General features: G+C 44.8%; 1 protein-coding gene across 1 annotated transcript in view; it reads left to right on the plus strand.

Moving 5' to 3' along the window:
- The window catches only part of TNFRSF8 (TNF receptor superfamily member 8), an 84,747-nt gene that overhangs the window by 22,448 nt on the left and 38,153 nt on the right, over window positions 1-24,146 (plus strand). The window contains exons 3-7 of the mRNA XM_064279929.1: window positions 540-546; window positions 5,622-5,727; window positions 16,976-17,128; window positions 22,157-22,250; window positions 22,629-22,789. Of these exons, the coding sequence (XP_064135999.1) occupies window positions 540-546; window positions 5,622-5,727; window positions 16,976-17,128; window positions 22,157-22,250; window positions 22,629-22,789 (521 nt within the window). The remainder of the gene's footprint in view (window positions 1-539; window positions 547-5,621; window positions 5,728-16,975; window positions 17,129-22,156; window positions 22,251-22,628; window positions 22,790-24,146) is intronic.

Consider the following 24,146-nt stretch of genomic DNA (forward strand, 5'->3'; position numbering starts at 1 on the left):
TGTTTCTGATTACAAAAGTAATACTCAATGGAGAGGATCTGTCTGAAAAATGCAGAAAAGAAGAAGAGAGAAATGAACAAACACCCATAATTCTTGTGCTCTGTCTGCTCCAGCCTCCGTGGCCTTTCTATTCTTTGCAGGTGTCATGCTTGCTCTTGCCCCAGGGCCTTTGCACGGCTCTTCCCTCTGCCTGGAATGCTCTCCTCCATTCCATGCATGATGGCTGCCCTCCAGCCTTTGGGTCTCAGTGACATCTCCCTGCCCACACTGTCTTAACTCTCGCTCCACTCTCCCGTCTTCCTCTCTCAGAGCACCTGCTTTATTTTCTTCTGAGTTTGTATCCACATTGGAAGCCAACTTGTTAATTTCTTTTTTTGATAGTTTTAAAATTTTTATTTCATTGTGCTTTAGATGAAGGTTTACAGAACAAACTAGCTTCTCACTAAACAATTAGTATACATATTGCTTTATGACAGTGGTTAACAACCCCATGACATGTCAACACTCTCCCTTCTTGACCTTGGGTTCTCTATTACCAGCTTTCCTGTCCCCTGGGCTGGTGTGCCCCTTTAGTCTCATTCTGTTTTATGGACCTGTCTAATCTTTGGCTGAAGTGTGAATTTCAGGAGTGACTTCATTACTGAGCTAAAAGGGTGTCCAGGGGCCATACTCTTGGGGTTTCTCTTGTCTCTGTCAGGCTAGTAAGTCCGGTCTTTTTTTGTGTGTTTGAATTTTGTTCTACATTTTTCTCTGGCTCTGTCTGAGACCCCCTATTGTGATCCCTGTCAGAGCAGTCAGTGGTGGTAGCTGGGCACCATCTAGTTATACTGAACTCAGACTGGTGGAGGCTAATTTATTTCTTTATTTATTTGTCTTTCTTCCCTAGGGGAGAGTGTAAGTTTCATGGGGGCAGGGACTTTGTTTTCTTCAGTCCATAAATCAGTACCTGGTCCCTAGGGGGTGGTCAGAATATGTGAGTTGAGTGGGGGGTGGTCAGAATATGTGAGTTGAGTGAATGAGTAATCCCACCACCAAATTAGCTACTCTGAGCCCTTGGGTATATTTTCTGCAGCAGAATGTTCTAAAGCATTCCCAGATCAGACCCTGGTGCTAAAAGATGATGCTAAAGGCATCTGGAGAGGGGACCTGGATGGGGTTGGATGATCAGAAAAGTTCCACAAGGAGATAGTATTTCGGTCTAACCTGATTGGATGTGAAGAGTTCCCAGTGGGTGGTAATGGAGGTGCAGGGGCATCTTAGCCTGAGGACAGAACATTCCAGGACATATGAGGGAGGTCAGGGGAAAGGCTGAGATGTCCACCTTGGCTGAGGCATAGAGTGCATGAAGTGGACCGTATATGGAGTCTGGAGACATAGAGTGAGGGCCCAGGAATGCCACGCTGAGGAGTTTGTATTGATTAGGTTTGCAGACCATATATTGATCAAATAAATATATCCCAGGGACTGTGATAGGGGAATCAGTGGTGAGCAGAGATGGAACAATCCACCCTCGAGGAGCCAGCATTCATGTGGGGAATCTAGACACTAAGAAAATCATCCCACAAATAAAAGTGAGATTGCAATTGATGGGCCTCTGACAGTTGATAACAGCAGTCCCAGCCACATTGCAGAGGGAGTGATGTTTTGACCATGATGTGAAGGTTTATTAGGGGGATAGGGGGAGAAGTGTTCCTGGCATAGGGACCAGCTTGTGGAAAGGCTCTGGGGCAGGAGGGAACTAGAGATTAGAGAGTAAGGGAGATGTAGGTGGGCAGAGCCTCATAAACCATGGTAAGGACCCAGGCCTCTATCCTGGGAACCATGGGAGAGCTTTGAAAGTTTTAGGCAAGGATGATGGAACCAGGTTTACCTCTTGGAAAGACCACTGGGGAGGTACTGAAGTTTTCTGAGCTTCAGAGTGAGAGTCATCAAGCTAGGATTTCCATAGGGACTCTTACCTTGGGGTCTATGGACTCTCAAGTTTTGATGGGTAGATTTCAGGATGTCTGTGAACCTGAAGGATCCCTGGGTGGTGCAAATAGTTAAGTGCTTGGCTAGTAACTGAAAGGTTAGTGGTTTGAACCCAATCAAGGATGCCTTGGAAGAAAGGCCTGGCCATCTGCTTCTGAAAGGCCGCAGCCATGAAAATGCTATGGAGCACAGTTCTATTCCAAAACACGGCAACTGGTTGGTTGGCTGGTGTTCCTAAAAGGGTTCAGTTATTTTCATTAAAACCAGTTCCAGCTCATGGTGACCCTATGTGTGTCAGAGTAGAACTGTGCTCTATAGAGTTTTCAATGACTGGTTTTTCAGAAGCAGGTCACTAGGACTTCCTTCCCAGTTACCTCCGGGTGGGTTTGGCCTGCCAATCTTTTGGTTAGCAGCCGAGTGGTTATAACTGTTTGTACTACCCCGGGATTTCTATTTTTGTTAGCCTCTAATTGGACTTTTCATTATGAATTCCTTCCATTATGAATTAAGGCAACAAACCAAAGTAGTAATAGTAGTACCTGAGACTTTGTTATCAGTTGAAATCACGGATACTTTCAAATTATTTTACAGTTGCTGCAGACATCGTGCCTTCAAAACTATGGTCGTCATTAGATCTTATTATTTAATGAGTTTACCAAGAATCACATTACTACTACTATTACTAATGTGGTTCTGCCTAATGTTTTGATAACCATATTTCGGTATAGTTGGGTGCCTTTGTAATCCTGTGTGTTTAAAAATATGATTCTGAGGCATGTCTATATGCTTCCCCACACTGCCAGTGGAGCACAAGAAATGTTAAAACCTTTTGTTTGTAACTAACAGAAGCTTAACTCACACAGGGCCAAACAAGACAAAAGTGAAACCCTTGGCTCAAGTATGGAAAAGTGCGGGGACCCTGAATCCAGGGGTTTCAGTGAAATCCACAGGAGTCCATTTCTCTCCATCTCTGGACTCTGTTCACCTCTGAGTTGTCTCCTTAGGTGGGTCCTGCCCATGCCCATCCTGCAGAACAACCACCTAGACAGCTCTGGGCTTAAACTGCCTTTTGAATCAGAAACCCAACAGAAAAGAGAGGGCCTCATTCTGGATACTAGTTGAAAAACCAGCTGCCGTCGAGTCCACTCTGACTCACGTTAACCTCATGTGTGTGAGAGTAGAACTGTGCTCCACAGAGTTTTTGATGGCTGATTTCTTGAGGTAGATTGCCAGGCTTTTCTTCTGAGGTGCCTCTGTGGGGACTTGAACTTCCGACCTCCAACCTTTGGTTAGCAATCTAGCCTGTTAATCATTTGCACTATCTAGGGACTCCTCTTTCTGAATGTTGTTGTTGTTGTTGTTGTTAGGTGCCGATGAGTTGGTTCCGATTCATAGCAACCCTATGTATAACAGAATGAAACATTGCCCAGTCCTGTGCCATCCTCATGATTGCCATTATTCTTGAGCCCATTGTTGCAGCCACTGTGTCAATCTGTTTTGTTGGGGGTCTTCCTCTTTTTTGCTGACCTTCACTTTACCAAGCCTGATGTCCTTCTCAAGGGACTGGTCCCTCCTGATAACATGTCCGAATTATATGAAACGAAGTCTCGCCATTCTTGCTTCTAAGGAGCATTCTGGCTGTACTTCTTTCAAGACAGATTTGTTTGTTCTTTTGGCAGTATATTCAATATTCTTTGCTAACATTGTAATTCAAAGGAATCGATTCTTCTTCGGTCTTCCTTATTCATTGTCCGGCTTTTACATATACATGAGATGATTGAAAATACCATGACTTAGGTTACGTGCACCTTAGTTCTTAAAGTGACATCTTTGCTTTTTAATACTTTAAAGAGGTCTTTTGCAGCAGATTTGCCCAGTGCAACATGTCATTTGATTTCTTGATTGCTGCTTCCATGGGTGTTGATTGTGGATCCAAGTAAAATGAAATCCTTGACAACTTCAGTCATTCCTCCATTTATCATGTTGTTCTTTATTGGTTCAGTTGTGAGGATTTTTGTTTTCTTTATGTTGAGTTGTAGTCCATACTGAAGGCTGTGATCTTTGATCTTCATCAGTAAGTACTTCAGGTCCTCTTCACTTTAGCAAGCAAGGTTGTGTCATCTACATAATGCAGGTTGTTAATGAGTCTTTCTCCAGTCCTGATGCTCTGTTCGTCATCATACAGTCCAGCTTCTTGGATTATTTGTTCAGCATACAGATAGAATAAGTATGGTGAAAAGATACAACACTGACACACACTTTTTCTGACTTAAAACCATGCAGTATCTCCTTGCTCTGTTCAAATGACTGCCTCTTGATCTATGTACAGTTTCCTCAGGAGCACAATTAAGTGTTCTGGAATTCCCATTCCTCATGATGCTACCCATAATTTGTTATGATCCACACAGCTTAATGCCTTCGCATAGTTTTAATAAAACACAGGTAAACATCTTTTTGGTATTCTCTGCTTTCAGCCAGGATACATCTGATAACAGCAATGATATTCTTCGTACTATGTCCTCTTCCGAAGCTGTTCTTGTGAAATTGCCAGTGGTGGGCCTCATTGGTTGACATAAGTCATGTGCCCCTGCTGAGCCAATCACAGTGGTGAGGAAGACAGAGTACTCCTATTGGCCTGCTTGGGTCATGTGCTCAGCCTGAACCAATTACATCGGCTGGAGGGATAAAGTATTCTGATTGACCTGTCTGGGTCATGTGCTCGTCCTGGACCTGACCAGACCAGAATCTCACTGGTCAAAGAATGGGGCAGGGCAGGCAGAAAGTCCTGTAGACATCCCTCACCCCACCTCACCCCTATGTCCTATTTAATCAGTGTCAACATCATGTGTCTCCCATTCTTGTGCAATGGGAAACCGAGTCCCCGATTTCTCAAAGTGAGACCACCCAGAGTCTCCTCTGTTTGGGCTGTTAGGGGATGGTTGGGTGAGTTGCCCACCTCGAGGTCAGACTGGATTAGGCTCTGCATGGTCTAGGGACTTATAGCTCTCCAATTCCTGCAGTGAAAACAGGAAGCCCATCAGGATAGTGCTTGCTGTGTGCCTGGATCTTCTGTGAGCACTTTATTCACATTGATGCTTCAAACCCAAAAAACCAAACCCACTGCCGTCGAGTCAAATCTGACTTATAGCAACTCTATAGGGCAGAGTAGAACTGCCCTACAGAGTTTCCAAGGAGCGCCTGGTGGATTCAAACTGCTGACCTCTTGGTTAGCAGCCATAGCACTTAACCGCTGTGCCACCAGGGTTTCCACATTAATGCTCACACTCCCTTTAATCCTCACAACAAACCTGGGAGGTGGGTCCTAGTATTATTTTAATAGCGAGGATGTCATAGCTTGCCCAAGGCCATGCAGTTGGCAAGTGGCAGCCCTGGAGTTTCAGGCCCAACTCTTCACCTCTACCTGTGTTGTGTCTCCTGCCTGCCAGGTGACCTTGGACAAAGTTTGCCCTCTCGGGGCATCAGTGCCTCCATCTATAACATAAGACTTGGGCTGATGTGTTTGGGGGTTGGCCATGGAGCTGTGGGGGGCGTGGATTTTAGGGATGAGCAGTGGAGAGTGGGAAGCGAGGCCTTCACCACGGCAAGCCTGGCCTGAAGCCTCTCTGCTTCTTTTTCCAGAGCTGTCCCAGGAGAAGCAGTGTGTGCAGTCCTCCACTGACTGCGGGAAGCAGTGTGGGTCTGACCACTACCTGAATGAGGCCGGCCGCTGCACAGCCTGTGTGACCTGCTCAGGAGGTAAGGGTCTTGTCCTCCCTCAGGGGCTCCTTCCAGGGAGCATGGAGGGCTTCAGAGGAGTGACGGAGAACCTGGAAGGTGGAGAGCACTGGGATTCGGTGCCTGTTCTCTGAGTTGTTCCCCGGCAGTCTCAGTTTACTTTTCTGGATTTTTGAGTTGATACCAGCCGTGATCTTTTGTGGAAACCCTGGTGGCATGGTGGTTAAGTTCAACAGCTGCTAACCTAAAGGTTGGCAGTTTGAATCCACCAGGCACTCCTTGGAAACTCTATGGGGCAGTTCTACTCTGTCCTATAGGGTTGCTATGAGTCGGAATCGACTCGACGGCAATGGGTTATGGGTGATCTTTTCCAGCCATACTTTTCAGAGAGACGTAGCTGACTTTTTTTTCCTCAAGGGGATTCACATTTATTGAGTTTAATCTTCATGATATGCTTATGGAGGATTCTTATCTTATCCCTGCTTACAGTAAGAACACTGAGGCATAACGAGGTTAAGTGGCTTTCGAAAGAGCATAAAATTCTATCAAGTGGCAGAACTGGGTTTGAGCCAATGATCTGGCAGCTGGAGCTTGGTTCTTTCCCCAAGATCACAGTGCTTCCAAAAGAATGGTTTCAACAAGCCCTTTTATTGTTATTTTCTTATTTTGGTTAGTGAATGTGCCTGTGGGCTAGCTGGTATTTTTTTTTATGTGTGTACGTGGGGTGGGATGAGAAAATTGGTTGAGACCTCTTGTGGCCTAATATAAGATCAAGCCTGTTAATTGTTATTTTCCATAATATGTATCTATCTATCTATCTATCTATCTATATATATTGCCTTCATTTATGGATTTCTGAGACAGATGTATTAAAATCTATCTCCCAGTATGGTTTTGTTCATTGATGAGATTTTCATTGTAGTCTATCAATTATTGCTTTATATATTTCAAAGGTATGTTATTTGGTACATGAATGTTCATGAATATTATGTTTTCATTGTTGGACCTTTTATCAGTAGGAGCTGGACCTCCTTGTTTCTTATAATGCTTTTTACCTAAATTCAATTTTTCCTTGATAATTGTCATTTCTTTTTTCTTTATGTTAGTATTTCTCTGGTATATCTTTACTTTTTTTTTTTTTTCCAAAGTAACAGCTGCATTTTATGAAATAAAATTTATATGTTCATCATAAAAAATTCAAACAATACATAAGAGTGTAAGGAAAAAAGCCAAACCTCACCCCCTTCCCTCCATCCACAAATAAATCGTATTGTCACTGGATGGTCATCATGACTGACTGACACAGTTATATACCTGTATACAGAGAGAAGAGCAGATAGGTTAGTAACCAGACACACTGTACTCACAAAGAAGAAATTTTAAGAGAATGAGATCATATTATTTATGGCATTAAAATTATTACACTTATTTTTAGTCAGGTGTACTAGAAGAAGAAACTAAAGTGAAGTCAAAGGAAGGCCAAGTCTCAGACTGATTAATGTGCCTACCACAAGAAATAGTACAGTCATGTGCTGCATAACGTCTGTTTGGGCAGGCAACTGACCACATATATGTCTGTGGTCCCATAAGGTTATAATACAGCTCAGAAATCCCAAGTGGAGAATGGGAAGTAGTGGACGTAACCGGACATAGTGACTGCAACAGCTTCCCGCATGCAACACGTGTATCTCATGTCTCTTGTACACAATGTGGCTGTGCTTCCAGGTGTATAATGGTACAGTACATATAACTATAATACCTGTATCTTATAGTTGTAATGAACACCTGTGTTACTAGTTTATGTATCTACTGTAGTGTACTTTCTATCATTATGTTAATGTAAACTTTCCCTACTCCCTACTTACAAATAAAAAGCTTACTGTATAACAGCGTATGCTTCCACTCATAGGCAGCAGCATCCAATCTCGTGTATCGTGTGTCTCTTGAGTGTTGTAGCGTTATCCCTCTGCTTGATTTTCTTTCAAAAATATTGCCATGAAGTGCATCGTGGCTCCCAAATGCAGCAAAACCCGTGTAGGCAAACGAGAAGCATCAATTTGGAAGTAAAACAAAATGTACCCTGTATAGCTTTGCTAAGTATATAATATGGTGTTCCCACAATGTCCAAATCACATAACGTCTTATCTCACAGAACATATTGTGGACGTTAAGCCACGCATGGCTGTGGTTCCTAAAAAACAAAACAAAACAAAACTCTGTACAATTAAGAAAAGAGCTTATGAAAATCAACAAGCAGTTAGGAATCATTTAAGGAACTACTGTCTCTTGTGTTAAAGTCTATTTGTTCCAGTTTTTGCAGAGTATAGAATAGATTGACCATCAGTAATGAAAAATGAAGTGATTAGCTTGCCCACTTCCCCATCCTCTTCCTGATGTTGCTGACATCATTTTTACTTTATCATAGTCTATGGCATTTATATTCCCTTCTGTAACCATAAGTCCCTCTGCACGTGAGCCTTACTTTGATGTTTCAATTTACTCACTGTGTTCTATGAGTATATTTATTACAGCTTCTTCATTCCTGAAATTTTTAATTTGTCACTTGGTTGGCTAGATGTCACTGTCATGTGGATTTTTCAGGATGGGCCCCCTTTGCATATTCCCTGAGTTCTTTTCTAATTGAGAATGTTTGTCTGCAGCCTTAATACTTGAATGACGACTTGGGCAGGGATAATATTCTTGGGACAAATTTTCTCTAGAACCTTGCAGGCATTGGCCCATTGTCTTTCTGCGTTGAATGTTGCTATGGAGAAGTCTACAATTAGCCTTTTTCCGCTTTCTAGGTGACTGCAAGAATAATTATTTTCCTTGAGGTTCAATAACTTAACCAGGATATGCCTTCATGTTAATTGTTTGGAAACAATTCTTCTGTTCTTCCTGGTATCTAGTATGTCTTTTCTATCTGCAGATTTACTTCTTCCTTCTCTTCAGGGAAATTTTATCTCTGTATATATATGTGTCTGTCAGCTTGTCTTACTGTGGGGGGTTGTGTGTTGCTGTAATACTGGAAGCGATGCCACCAGTATTCAAATACAAGCAGGGTCACCCCTGGCGGCCAGGTTTCAGCTGAGCTTCCAGACAAAGATAAACCAGGAAGAAGGGCCCAGCCGTCTACTTCTGAAAAGATTTAGTCAGTGAAAACCTTATGAATGGCAGTGAAACATTGCTTGATATAATGCCAGAAGATGAGCCCCTCAGGTGGAAGGCTCTCAAAAGACTACTGGGGAAGACCTTCCTTCTCAAAGTAGTGTCAACCTTAGTGACGTGGATGGAGTCAAGCTTTCAGGACCTTCATTTGCTGATGTGGCACAACTCAAAATGAGAACAGCTGCACACCACCCACCACCCACTGCCGTCGAGTCTATTCTGCCTCATAGACCCTATAGGACAGAGAGTAGTACTGCGCCATGCGTTTGCAAGGAGTGCCTGGTGGATTTGAACTGCTGGCCTTTTGGTTAGCAGCTGTAGCACTTAAGCACTATGCCACCAGGGTTCAAAACATCCATTAATAAATGGAACCTGGAATACACGAAGTATGAATCTAAGAAAATTGGAAGTTGTTAAAAATGAAATGAAACGCATAAAGATTGATATCCTAGGCATTAGTAAGCTGAAGTGGACTGGCACTGGCCATTTTGAATCTACTATGTCAGGAACAACAACTTGAAGAGGAATGGCGTTGCATTCATCGTCAAAAAGAACATTACGAGATCTATCCTGAAGTACAACATTGTCAGTGATAGGATAATATCCATATGCCCACAAGGAAGACCTGTTAATACGACTGTTATTCAAATTTATACACCAATCGCTAAGGCCAAAGATGAAGAAATCGAAGTTTTTTTTTTTTTTACCAATTTCTGCAGTCTGAAATGGATCAAACATGCAATCAAGATGCATTGATATTTACTGGAGATTGGAATGTGAAAGTTGGAAACAAAGAAGAAGGATCGGTAGTAGGAAAATATTGCCTGGGTGATAGAAACGATGCTGGTGTTGGCATGATAGAATTTGGCAAGACCAACGACTTCTTCACTGCAAATACCTTTTTTTCACCAACATAAATGATGACTATACATGTGGACCCTGCCAGATAAAATACGCAGGAATCAAATTGACTACAACTGTGGAAAGAGACGATGGAAAAGCTCAATATCATCAGTCAGAACAAGGCCAGGGACTGACTGAGGAACAGACCATTAATTGCTCACATCCAAGTTCAAGTTGAAACTGAAGAATATTAGAACAAGTCAACGAGAACCAAAGTACAGCCTTGAGTATATCCCACCTGAATTTAGAGACCATCTCCAGAATAGATTTGATGCATTGAACACTAATGACTGAAGACCAGACGAGTTGTGGAAGGACATCATACATGAAGAAAGCAAGAGGTCATTAAAAAGACAGGAAAGAAAGAAAAGACCAAAATGGATGTCAGAAGAGACTCTGAAACTTGCCCTTGAACATCAAGTAGCTAAAGTGAAAGGAAGAGATGATGAAGTAAAAGAACTGAACAGAAGATTTCAAAGGGCAGCTCGAGAAGACAAAGTAAAGTATTATAATGAAATGTGCAAAGACCTGAAGATAGAAAACCAAAAGGGAAGAACACACTCTGCATTTCTCAAGCTGAAAGAACTGAAGAAAAAATTCAAGCCTTGAGTTACAGTATTGATTTTTTTTGAGTTACAGTATTGAAGGATTCTATGGGGAAAATATTAAACGACTCAGGAAGCATCAAAAGAAGATGGAAGGAATACACAGAGTCACTGCATCAAAAAGAATTGGTCGATGTTCAACCATTTCAGGAGGTACCATATAAACAGGAACCAATGCTACTGAATGAAGAAGTCCAAGCTGCACTGAAGGCACTGGCAAAAAACAAGGCTCCAGGAATTGATGAAATAACAATTGAGATGTTTCAACAAATGAATACAGTGCTGGAAGTGCTCACTTGTCTATGCCAAGAAATTTGGAAGACAGCTACCTGGCCAACCAACTGGAAGAGATCTATATGCCTAGTCCCAAGAAAGATGATCCCACCAAATGTGGGAATTATCAAACATTATCATTAATATCACACACAAGTGAAATTCAAAAGACCATTAAAAAATGGCTGCAGCAGTATATAGACGGGGGACTACCAGAAATTCAAACTGAATTCAGAAAAGGACGTGGAACTGGGGATATCATTACTGATGTTAGATGGATCCTGGCTGAAAGCAGAGAATACCAGAAAGAAGTTTACCTGTGTTTTATTGACTATACAAAATCATTTGACTGTCTGGATCACAACAAATTATGGATAAGATTGGGAAGAATGGGAATTCCAGAACACTTACCTGTGCTCATGAGGAACCTGTACATCGATCAAGAGAGAGTCATTCAAACAGAGCAAGGGGATACTGCATGGTTTAAAGTCAGGAAAAGTGTGTGGCAGGGTTGTATCCTTTCACCATACCTATTCAATCTGTGGAAACTCTGGTGGTGTAGTGGTTAAGTGCTACAGCTGCTAACCCAAGGGTCGGCAGTTCAAATCCGCCAGGCGCTCCTTGGAAACTTTACAGGGCAGTTCTACTCTGTCCTATAGGGTAGCTATGAGTTGGGATCGACTCGATGGCACTGGGTTTGGTATGGTTTTTGGTATTCAATCTGTATGCTGAACAAATAATATGAGAAGCTGGACTGTATGAAGAAGAATGGGGCGTCAGGATTGGAGGAAGACTCATTTAACAACCTGCATTATGCGGATGACACAACCTTGCTTGCTGAAAGTGAAGAGGACTTGAAGCACTGATGAAGATCAAAGACCACAGCCTTCAGTATGGATTACACCACAACATAAAGAAAAAGCAAAAATCCTCACAGCTGGACCAATAAGCAACGTCATGATAAACAGGGAAAAGATTGAAGTTGTCTGGGATTTCATTTTACTTGGATCCACAATCAACACCTATGGAAGCAGCAGTAAATAAATCAAAAGACACATTGCATTGGGCAAATTGGCTGCAAGAGTCCTCTTTAAAGCGTTGAAAGCAAAGATGTCACCTTGAAGACTAAGGTGAGCCTGACCCAAGCCATGGTGTTTTCGGTTGCCTCCTATGCATGTGAAAGCTGGATGATGAATAAAGAAGGCTGAAGAAGAATTGACACCTTTGAATTGTGGTGTTGGAGAAGAATGTTGAATATACCATGGACTGCAAAAAGAACAAACAAATTTGTCTTGGAAGAAGTACAACCAGAATGCTCCTTAGAAACAAGGATGGTGAGACTGTATTTCACATATTTTGGACATGTCAGGAGGGATCAGTCTTTGGAGAAGGACATCATGCCTGGTGAAGTAGCAGGCTAGTGAAAAAGAGGAAGACCCTCAATGAGATGGATTGGCACCTAACAACAACAACATATATGTGTTTATATATATATACTCCTTTTTATAGCTGCAATTTTGTTTTACATCTCTGAGGTTATTAATTATACTGATTCTAAAGACTGGTTCTGTTTTCTTTTTTATTGCTTCCTTGAGTGTTAGTTTATCTGTCTGTCAATCTATCTAATCAATCGCACCTTCATGGACTCCAGTTATCCTTATGTTGGATTGTCTTTGCCTGTTCTTCTTTAATTACATAAATATTTTTGTCTTTTTGCTTTGCATTCACTGGCATTTTCTCAATCACTTCTTCATGCTATTAATTCAATTTTCTGCCAAGCCTTTTCTCTTTCTTACCTCTCAGGTATCAGCAACCCCCCCAAGACAAAAAAACCAGACCTATTGCCATTGAGTTGATTCTGACTCATAGCAACCCTTTAGGACAGAATAGAACTGCCTCGAAGTGTCCCTAAGGAGTGTGTCTGGTGGATTTGAACTGCCGATCTTTTAGTTATCAGCTGAGCTCTTAATCACTGTGTCACCAGGGCTAGCAACCCCGCAGGGACTGGTAATTTATTTATTAGATTTCTAATGATGATGCTGTACTTCTGTCTTAGTCATCTAGTGCTGCCATAACAGAAATACCACAAGTGGATAGCTTTAACAAATAGAAAGTTTATTCTCTCACGGTCAAGTAGGCTACAAGTCCAAATTCAGGGCATCTGTTCCAGGGAAGGCTTTCTCTCTCTGTCGGCTCTGGAGGAAAGTCCTTGTCCTCATTCTTTCCCTGGTCAAGGAGCTTCTCAGGCAGAGAGACCCTGTGTCCAAAGGACGCGCTCTGCTCCTGGTGCTGCTTTCTTGGTGGTATGAGGTCCCCAACTCTCTGCTTGCTTCCCTTTCCTTTTATCTCTTGAGAGATAAAAGGTGGTGCAGGCTACACCCCAGGGAAACTCCCTTTACCTTGGATCAGGGAGGTGACCTGAGTAAGGGTGGTGTTACGATCCCACCCTAATCCTCTCAACATAAAATAACAATCACAAAATGGAGGACAACCACACAATAGTGGGAATCATGGTGTAACCAAGTTGACACATTTTTTGGGGAGGGACACAATTCAATCCATGACAACTTCTCAGTTTGTTTCCTTTATCTCTGCAGTTTTCCTTCTTATTTGATCATCTTTTCTTTGAGCTCTTTCTTTATTAAATTTACATTCTTATTAAATTCCTTTAAAGTGTGAAGCTCTCCTGGGGTTGATTCTGTTTCTTTTAGACTTGATTCTGTCTTTGCCAACTATGTACTTACCTCTTTTTTTCTTTTTCCCTTATTTTTTTCTTGCCCACTTCCCTCCCTTCCTCCCTTCTTTCCTGTAATAGTATGCTTGCAGAGTTGCCTGGTTATTTCTTTTTTTTTCTTGCTCAAGCTTAGGAGGACTTCTGTGGTGTGGGTGACTTCTTGATACCTATTCCTCACTGGGCTCTAGTTTGTCTTCTCAGCTCAGAGCTTAGGTTGGAGACTGAGTGTTACTTTTGAAACTCATTCCAAAACTTATTTGAAACTCAGCCCCCTGAGGGGCTGGGGAAGGAGGCAGAGTTTAGCCAGATATGGGTGTAGTCCTGGCTGGGAGACAGGGATCTGTTTTCTTCTCTGAACTGCTGTCAGATAGTCTATATGGAGCTCATGCTGTCTAGAAAGGGATCTACCCCACCCCTATGGCTTCTGCGCATCCTCACAGCTTGGTACAGCTCCCCAGAAGCTGGCATGACCAGGCAGTCCTTCCTGCCTCTGATGAGGCCTGTGATATTGTGTACAGGCTGCTACCCTGAGGGCTTTTCTTGAATTTTACAGATATGCGTATTCGCTGCCCTCAGTCTCCTGCTCTCCAAATTATTGAAAATTCTCAGGATTTTATTCTCTCCTGAGTACAGTTTCTGGGGGTGGGTCAGCCTTAGAGACTACACCAGCATCTCTACATCAAGGAATAGAAAGGCAGGAGTTCCCTGAATTGGTTTTGTAGACCAGGGCTGAGAGAGCCTTTGATCACTTCTGACCACATCCCATTGACCAGAACGCAGTCACGTGACCCCAAACACACTACAAAGGAGGCTGCAAATGTAGTTTTTCTCTGATCCCATGTGAAACGGGATGTGGTGAACACAGCGTTGTGGCCCACGGAATCCCTTTTTATCGCTGCAACTTCCTTTTGCATCTCTGATGATATTAATTATACTGATTCTGAAGACTTGTTCCTTTTTCTCTTTTATCTGCTCTTTGAGTGTTTGTTTTTTTTTAAATTTAAGGCCCCTCATTCATGATGCTGGTTTTCCCCCGATGCTTAGTGACTGCTAGTTGTATTGCATGAAATCTGGTGAGCCTGGAAATCTGAGAGTAGGGCTTCTGAAACCCACCTCCAAGGGTTGTACGGACAAGGGGGTGAGGTGTGGTGCCAGGCAGAGTCTGCCAGTGGCTGGTCTTCTGGGTCTGTGGCTCCTTTTCCTCACAGGTGACCAACCCCAGGGCACTGCTCAGCTCCCCTTACCTAAGAGTTTCCTTGGGGGCAGGAGACACTTGGCTTCTAGCTTTGTATCATAAGCAGGTAAGCAGTGTGGGGGAAGACTGGCCCACCTGACTGCTCATGTTGCACCCCACATCATATTCCCTAGACCCCCGATTTGCCCCAGCCCTACATCTACTCAGAGACTGCAGCACCCAGACCCTCTCCCACCTTCTCCAGCATGACCCTTTTGAGTGTGTTTTGGGCTGTGGTTTCCTTCTTCCATGTGCCTTCCATATTCAGGGAGTCTTTATCATTTCTGGTCTATCAGGGATGCCCCTTCGTGCTTTCCAGGGATGTTATGCATTAATTTGTTATTTTTTAAATCAGTGATTTTTAAAAATTGAGATAAAACTCATATAATATGAATACACCATTTAACCCATTTTAAGGTGTGCAATGCAGTTGTTTTTAGGATAGCCGCAATGTTGTGCAGCCATCACCACTATCTAATTCCAGAACCTTTCCATCTCCCCCCAAGAAAACCCCATAACCCATTGCCATGGAGTCGATTCTGACCTATAGTGACCCTATAGGACAGAGTAGAACTGCCCCATAGGGTTTCCAAGGAGCAGCTGGTGGATTCGAACTGCCGACCTTTTGATTAACAGCCTGAGCTCTTAACCACTGCACCACCAGGACGCCTCAAAAAAACCCTGTACCTCTCAATTCTCTACCCCCTCTAGTCCCCTGGGAACCATAAATCTACTTTCTGTCTCTATGGATTTGCCTATTCGGGACATTTCATAAGGAGCCCTGGTGGCGCGATGGTGAAGTGCTTGGCTATTAACCGAAAAGTTGGTGGTTCGAACCCACCAGCCGCTCTGTGGGAAAAAGATGTGGCAGTCTCCCTCCGTAAAGATTTACAGCCTAGGAAACCCTGTGGGGGCAGTTCTACTCTGTCCTATAGGGTCGCTATCGACTCTACAGCAGTAGACTTTTTTTTTTTTTTGGTTTTGGACATTTCGTATAAATGGAATCATACAATGTACGGGCTTTGGTGTCTGGCTCCTTTCATTTAACATAATGTTTTCAGGATTCATCCATGTTGTAGCATTTTTAAGTACTTCATTCATTTTGATGGCTGAATGCCATTGTATGGATAAACCACATTTTGTTTATCCAGTTGTTTCTACTTTTTGCCTATTGTGGATAATGCTGCTATAAACAGTCATGTCCAGATTTTTTTGTGGACATATATTTTCAGTCTCCTGTGTATATACCTAGGAGTGGAATTGCTGGGTCATATGGTATCTCGTGTTTAACTTTGAAGGGACTGCCAAACTCTTTTTTACAGTGGTTGCACTATTTTACATTCCCACCATCAATTACAAGTGTTCCATTTTCTCCGCATCCTCACCAACACTTGTTATCTCTCTCTCTCTCTTTTTTTTTTTAAATCATAGCCACTCTTGTGGGTGTGAAGTGGTATCTCATTGTGCTTTTGATCTGCATTTCCCTGATGACTAATGTTAAACACCTTTTTCACGTGCTTATTCACCACTTATATATCTTTGTTAGAGAAATGTCTATCAAATCCTTTGCCGATTTTTAAATTGGGGCATTCATTTATTTTTAATATCATTTCTCTGATCACCAGGGATACGGGCTGGGAAGCGGAGCCTGTACCATGGGCCCAGTCTATCATTTGCCCTCATCTCAGGAACATTCTGGAAAGAAGAACTGACTATGTCAGCTGCCCTGCCCAAGAGAAGGCCATGGCAGCTTCTTAGTTCACATTCTGGACTGTCTCTGGGGGTCTTCCCTTTCTTCACCCTCCTGGTCCTCCTCCTTGACCCTTCTCCTTCTGTCTTAGATGACCCTGCTCATGGGATCCCTCCCACACCTGAGACAGAGTTGACGAACAATAGACTGCACATACTTTAAGTGTACAATCTGATAAGTTTTCACATATATATATATACATGCACCTGTGAAGCTATCATCACAAGATAATGAACATATCACCCCCAAAATTTCCTTGAGCTCCTTTGTCCTACCTTTCCCTGCCCCAGTCACCATTCCCAGGTAACCAGTGATCTACTTTCTGTACTATAGAATAGTTTGCATTTTCTAGAACTTTATATCAGTAGAATCATGCAGTATATACCTACCCTCTTTTGTCTGGATTCTTTCACTCAGCATTAAGTGTTTTCAGCATGCCAGAAAACCTGCGCTACGGAACAGTCAAATGACCATTTATTTTCTTGTTGGACAACCCCTGGGAAAATGCTTTGCTAACCCCCACCCCCACCCCAGGAGATTCCCTGGTCCCCCTTCCCTTGTCACCTCTTTATCCTTCTCATGGCCATTCTTTTTGTCCTTAGATGACCTTGTGGAAAAGACACCCTGCACAAGGAACTCCTCCCGCGTCTGTGAATGTCGACCTGGAAAGTTCTGTGCCACATCAGCCGCCAACTCCTGTGCCCGCTGCTTACTCCACACCATCTGCCCACCAGGGATGATTGTCAAACTCCAGGGTAAGCAGTTCTACCCATGCCCAGACCAAGATCCAGGCCAGTGCTGTGTCACCACTCCCCACCCCTAACCTGGCAAATTACTTCTGGCTCCCACGTCCTCCTTCTTGTTGCCCAGACGATGTCTCTATTCCCAATGACATGGATGCATCAGGCACCTGCAGCCCTCTGATGCCCTTTCCCTGTGCCTTGGGTTCCAGGCTCAGAGAAACCCTGGTGGCCCAAGGCACGGACATGGCTGGAGGAGGTCTTGGATTGGTTTGAGGCTCAGGGTAGCTCTCTGATGCTTGATAAACAACAAGGAAACCTCTGGAATTCCCTGAAAGATTGGGGCTGGTTTCCTGTTCCGAATTGGGCACCAGGCTCAGGGCTGAGAAGCCTGGGTTGCTTTCCCAACTTGCTGGGTGAACTCAAGTAAGTTCTTTACCCCCTCGGGGCTTCTAATTTTCTGACAGCACAGCGGGGTGGGTGTGAGTAATGGCCAGAAAAGGGGTAAGGGTGACAGATCATGTCAGAGAGCACCTTTCAAAAGGGAAGATGGGGCGTGGGTGTGATTTGGACCACAGCCCCCAGAAGGTGCCACAGCCACAGAGGGGCATGGAGAGAGAGTGAGACAGGATCAGGGGGAGCCATGTGTCCACCAGGAAGAAAAATCATTTCTGCCCCCCACCGCCGAGACAAAGCCCATGACCCCTCCGCATTAACCTGTTCCTGTCCTAAAGCCCCATCTCCTGCTGCACAAACCTGATGACCAGCAGCTCCTTCCCTATCACCCTCTCCTTCACCCTTCTCCCTTCACCCCCCACCTCCTGTAGATTTTGCCTTCCAGCCCCCCTCATCAGTTCTTCCTCTCATTATTCCCCTATGACAGGCAGCCACAGTGACCTTTGCAAAACCAAATCTGATCAACACACAACCCCCCCTACACACACACACCCTGCCTAAAACCCTTCAGTGTCTTCCCATTACTTTCATGACAAGGACACCATCCTTTAGCTAAAGAGAGCAGACTTTTGTCGGGGTTTGTTTTGTCTGCACCCTTTGGCATTTCTGGGTTGCTGGCTTCTTTAGCTCCGGGTCTGGGATATCTAAAGCAAAGAAAAAGCCCAGGGACTCACCACCATCATTCCTCGGCTCCCGAGATCCCTAGCTAGTCAGCCTTCCTCTCTCCACTGTTTAGAGTCTTATTATGTTTGTTTTTTACGTAATGTCTGATTATGTTTGTTTTTTACATAATGTCTGGGGTTTTTAGTGCTACTTAACCAAAAAACCAAACCCAGTGCCGTCGAGTCGATCCTGACTCATAGCGACCCTATAGGACAGAGTAGAGCTGCTCCATAGAGTTTCCAAGGAGTGCCTGGTGGATTCAAACTGCCAATCCTTTGGTTAGTAGGGGTAGCTCTTAACCACTACGCCACCAGGGTTTCCGCTTTAGTGCTACTTACTGGGAGGAATAAGGAGCCCTGGTGGCTCAGCGGCTGAGTGTTTGTCTGCTAACCCAAATGTGGGCAGTTCGAGACCACCAGCCACTCCTCAGGAGAAAGATGTGGCAGTCTGCTTCTGTAAAGATTTACAGTCTTGGAGACCCTGTGGGTGCAGCTCTACTCTGTCCAATAGGGTCGCCATGAGTTGGAATAGACTCTACAGAAACAGGTAAAGTGGGAGGAATAAGGAAAAGTATGGCTGCTCCATCCTCCTGGAAGTGGAGGTCACAAGGACACCGTTCTTAACACAGTCCATATGTGGTGGGAGCCATGTGTCCTCCGGCCTCAGCTCTCAGCACTGACCCTCACTTTCCAGGTTCCAGCAAGCCTGCTCCTATTTCAGCTCCGTGAACATGCCATACTTCTTCTCCCACCAGGCGTCTGCACGTGCTGTTCCTTGGGCGGTGCGAATGGTCAGTGCAGTCGGCTGCTAACCAAAAGGTTGGCGGTTTGAGTCCACCGAGAGATGCCTCAAAGAAAGGGCTGGCAATCTGTGGTTGTTGTTGTTAGGTGCCATTGAATTGATACCATCTCATAGTGACCCCATGTGACAGAGTAGAACTTCCCCATACAGTTTTCTAGGCTGTAATCTTTATGGAAGCCACGGGGTGGGTTTGAACTGCCAACCTTTCAGTTAGCAGTGTTGTGCCACTAGAGCTCCTTGAAATCAGCCATTGAAGCCCTATATAGTTCTACTCTTGACACACACGGGGCCGCCATGAGTCAGAGTCAAATTGATGGCAATTGGTTTTCTGGTTTACTCAGCCTTGAATTTGCTGTCCAAACATTGCTGCCTCAGGGGGCCTGCCCTGGCCTCGCACTAGGTCCCGTCTCTCCGTGATGATCTTTCATTGCAGCCCCATTTGTCTCAGTCTTTAGTTATTGCTTGTCTCCCTGCCATGCTGTTATCTCCCTCTGCTTCACCCAGGGCCAGCACCCAATGTGCTCTCAGCACATAGTTATCGAATGAATGTGGGGTACCTGACTGGGGGTCAGAGCTGGGGCGGGTGGGGTCCCTTCAAACCTGGCCAAATTCTCCCTGAGTCATAGAAAAGCACTTTGCTAAGAGATACACTGACACCATCCACCCATGAGAGGGGCAGGGTGGTTGAGGGGAAAATGCTTGGGACTGGGAGTCAGAAACCTGGGTTTTTGCATAGCTTTGTATCTGTGGGGCACATTCCCACACTTTATGGCTTCAGTCTTCCCACCTGTAGAATGAGGAAGTATAGCCAAAAGGCTTTTGGGGCCTTGCCAGGTCAGAAACTCTTGCGTCTCTGTGAAAAATAGCCTCTAGTTCAGTGGTAAAGAATTGAGCTGCTACCAAAAGGTCAGCAGTTCAAATCCACCAGCCTCACCTTGGAAGCCCTATGGGGCAGTTCCGCTCTGGACTGTAGGGTCACTATGAGTCGGAATCGACTCGATTGCAACAAGTTTTTTTTTTAAGTCGTTACACCCAGGGCATGTGGACCAGGTTCTAGCTGGAGAGGCCCTCCGCAAGGTGTTCCTACGACTGCCACATGGTGGCGCCAGAGGCCTCTCTGTGCTGCCCTGTGCAGGGCTGTCCAATCTGGTACCTTAACTCACCACATGTGGCTCCAGTTAGGTACCTTAACTCATTACAAGTGGCTATTGAGCACTTGAAATGTGGCTCGAACCCACCCAGCGGCTCCGCAGGAGAAAGACCTGATCATCTGTTTCCATAAAGATTACAGCCTAGAACACCCTATGGGGCAGTTCTACTCTATCACATGGGATTGCTAGGGGTCATAAGGGTAAAATATGTACTGGATTTCAAGTTGGCATAAAAAAAATAAAACATCTCAATAACTTTTTATATTGATTACATGTTGACGATAATATTTTGAATACATTGGGCTAAATATTCACCAAAAACCCATTGCTGGCAAGTCAATTCTGACTCACAGAGACCCTATAGGACAGAGAATTGCCCCCATAGGGTTTCCAAGGCTATAAATCTTGATGGGAGCAGACTGCTACATCTTTCTTGCTTGGAGCAGCTGGTGGGTTTGAACTGCCCACCTTTCAGTTAGCAGCTGAGCGCTTTAATCACTGCGCCACCAGGGCTCCCTTGGGCTAAATAAGCATGTATTAAAATTAATTTCACCTATTTTCTTTTTACTTTTTTCAATGTTGTTGCTAGAATATTTAAAATTATATGTGATTTGCATCGTGTTTCTATTCCACGGTGCTGCTTTAGAAGAAGTATTCCAACCTTGGCCTGCCACACCCAGCTTAATTTCTGGATTCCCCTATGGACTCTCTGCAGGGCAATTCTCAGGGTCTCAGTTTCCCCAGCTCCAAAGTGGAAAGTCACTTCTTCAGATCCAGCTCGTGTTTAAGCCACATGCTAAGACTTTTCACAGGCTTTCCCTCCTGAAATCGCAACACTTGGTAAGGCACACTGTACTCGCCCCACTTCACACTGAGGAAATGAGGGCTAGAGAAGGTAGATCAGTTGCCCAAGAGCACAGAGCAGGGAACGGCAGAGCCTGGATTTGAATACCAAGCCAGGATTTGAACTTGGGAGCCCACCACTGCAGATACACAGGAGAAGTCAGCACTGCTGTGCCCTCCTCCCCTGAAACCTTCAGATCATGTCCCAGCAACATGTAGTTCACTTTCTAAAAGATGGGACAGCTGTCCAGATGGGGAAAAGGATGTGATATTTATTGAGCACTTACTATGTGCCACACAGTGGGGTAGACACGACTTACGTTAGTCTGTTTATCCTGATGACAGCCTTGTGCAGAGTGTATTATTATACTCATTTTACAAAGGAGGAAACAGACTTAGAAGGGTTGACTTGCCTGGCACAGGTGGAACATAGCAGAGGTGGCAGGCGAACTCACTTCCACCTGATGGAAAGCCTGGTGCATGCCCTCTCTACTCTGCTTCCACCCAGCATTCTGCAGCACTCTTTGAGTTGCAAGTAACAAAATCCCAAATTTTTTTGGCTTATGTAACTGGAAAGTCAGGGGCAGCTCTAACAGCTTCAGGCATGGCTGGATCTAGGGACTCTATTTTTTCCCATCTCTCGTCTCTGCTTCCCTCCTATGTTGGTTTGTCTGTAAAATTCCTATCAGCAGGTCCACTTGTATCCAACCAACCCCAGGGGAAAGACACCTTCTCCTTTCAGCATTTTCAACAACCAAACACAAAACCTTACAAATGCTCCTGAAAGGCCTGGCTTGGGTTTTGTGCCCTTCCTGAACCAGTCCATATGGCCAGAGGAATGGAATGTATTGATTGGCCCAGCCTGGTCTCATGGCTCTTCCTGGAAGGAGGGTCAGCCAGTCCCAAGCCCTCACCACAGACACCGAGATTGGGGGAGAGTAATCCCCCACGAAAAACTGGGCTGCTTCACCCCAATGTGGGAACAGGTCCTCATAAGCATAAACACCAGATGGTCACTGAGCTTTCCAGGTGCCCCATCTCTGGCTCTGCTTTGTGGGGTGAAAGGGTTATTCTTGGAGACTTCAGGCTCCTTGATACCATTTCTGAAGGCATTGCCATCCCCCTTTAGGCACAGCTGAAAGGAACACTGTCTGTGAGCCAGCTCCCACAGGGGCCCGTCCTGGCTGCAGCACCAGCCCAGAGAATTGCAAGACATCTGCCAGGTGACTCCCTGCCTCTCTTTCCTCCTTCTCTCTTCTGCTGACCTTCAGGTGGAGCTGTCCTAACCCCAGAGGATGCCCGGGGCACAGCTGGGCAGGGGGTGCAGGTGGGGTCCAGTCCAGGGTATTTGGGGGTATCGGGATCCCAGGGTGTCTCTCTGCCAAGCGCACAACTCACCCGAGGCCTGCCTGTGTACCCAGCCCTGCCCTGAGCACTCAGGAGACCCAGAGGCTGGAAAATGCAGCTCTGGCTCCCAAGGAGCCTATAGTGGACCTGTGGAGGCAGGGGCAGAGGGCCTGGGTGCCCCTTTCTGTAGACACTATTACCCATTGGGAGAATGGCCTCGATCGTCAGTCTCATCTCAACTTCTTCCCCACAAGCACCACCCTCGAGGCCATGTCCAGCCTGACCTCCCCGGCCACCTCTAGTGCCAGGACCATGCCCCACGGAGGGGGCCCAGTCCATGCCACAGAAGATGCTTCCAAACTGACGAGGCCTCCCCACGCTCCCTCCTCTGCAGGGAAGCCCAGCCCAGATCCAGGTAATCTCTCTACAAGCTGTGGGTTGTTGGCCAGGGTGTCTGATTAGTGGTGACCAGTGTGTGGTGGGCATGGGACTGTGGGCACAGGGCTGTGCTCTCTTTCAGAGGGAGAGAAGAGGGTCTCAAGATCTGATCTCCTGGGACTGTTGGTAGTGAAGGCTGGATGGGAGGGCTTGTTCATTTAGCAACATATTTGAGCACCTATTGAATCAACTCGATGGCACTGGGTGCTGGGTGGGTATTGTGTGCCAGGCACTGTGGTAGGTGCTGGGTGTATGGATTCCTGCTCTGCTTTCATGGTGCTTACAATGGGGCAAGTGAGACAGGCTTCAGAATGGACACTCTTTGAAGTAGCGTATTTGAAATCATGACAGTGATAAGTAAGCCAAAGAATAGAATTCTGGGTGAAGATGAGACTGTGTGTATGTTGGCGGGGGGGACAGTGATTAGGTCAAGAGTGGCATTTGAGTAGAACTATAAGAAACACAGAGCCCTGGTGGCACAATGATTAAGAGCTGGGCTGCTAACCAAAAAGTTGGCAGTTCAAATCCACCAGCTTCTCCTTGGAAGCCCTGTGGGGCAGTTTTATTCTGTCCTATAGGGTGGTTTTGACTTGGAAATGATTTGACAGCAGTGGGCTTGGTTTATAAGGAATGCATAGGAGTCCCTGCATAGCACAAATGGTTAAGCACTTGACTACTAACTGAAAGGTTGTCTGTTCGAACCCATCCAGCCATCCTGGAGAAGAAAGACCAGCCAAGAAAAACCTTGTGGAACACAGTTCTACTCTGAAACACAGGAGGTCGCCATGAGTCTTAACTGACTTGTCTTTAATGGTTTTTTTTTTTTTTTTGGTTCGATGTATGCTTTCAAAACTATTTATTGATTTTCAGGATGTTTTAAAAAATAACTCTGGGTCCTATAAACAAACAAACAAAAAACCCAAATCTGTTCCCCTTGAGTCAATTCTGACTCATAGTGACCCTGTAGGACAGAGTAGAACAGCCCCTTAGGGTTTCCAAGGAGCAGCCGGTGGATTCGAACTGCTGACATTTTGGTTAGCAGCCAAGTTTTTTAACCACTGCACCACCAGAGCTCCCTGGGTCCTACAGATGTGTTGAAAACATCTTCCCCAGCCCTGTGGCTTCTTTTCTCGTTCTCTTTATGGTGTCTTTCAATGAAGAGATGGTCTTAATTTTAATGAAGTGAAATTGGTTGGTCTTTCCCTTTATGGCTAGTGCTTCTTGTGTTCTGCTTTCAAAGTCTTTTCCTTCACTGAAGTCTCAGCGATAGTCTGTGTTTACTTTCTAAGAATATTATGATTTTGTCTTTTATATTTAGATCTGCAGTCACCTTG

Source organism: Loxodonta africana, chromosome 3, assembly GCF_030014295.1.
Source record: "Loxodonta africana isolate mLoxAfr1 chromosome 3, mLoxAfr1.hap2, whole genome shotgun sequence".
Lineage (NCBI taxonomy): Eukaryota > Metazoa > Chordata > Mammalia > Proboscidea > Elephantidae > Loxodonta > Loxodonta africana.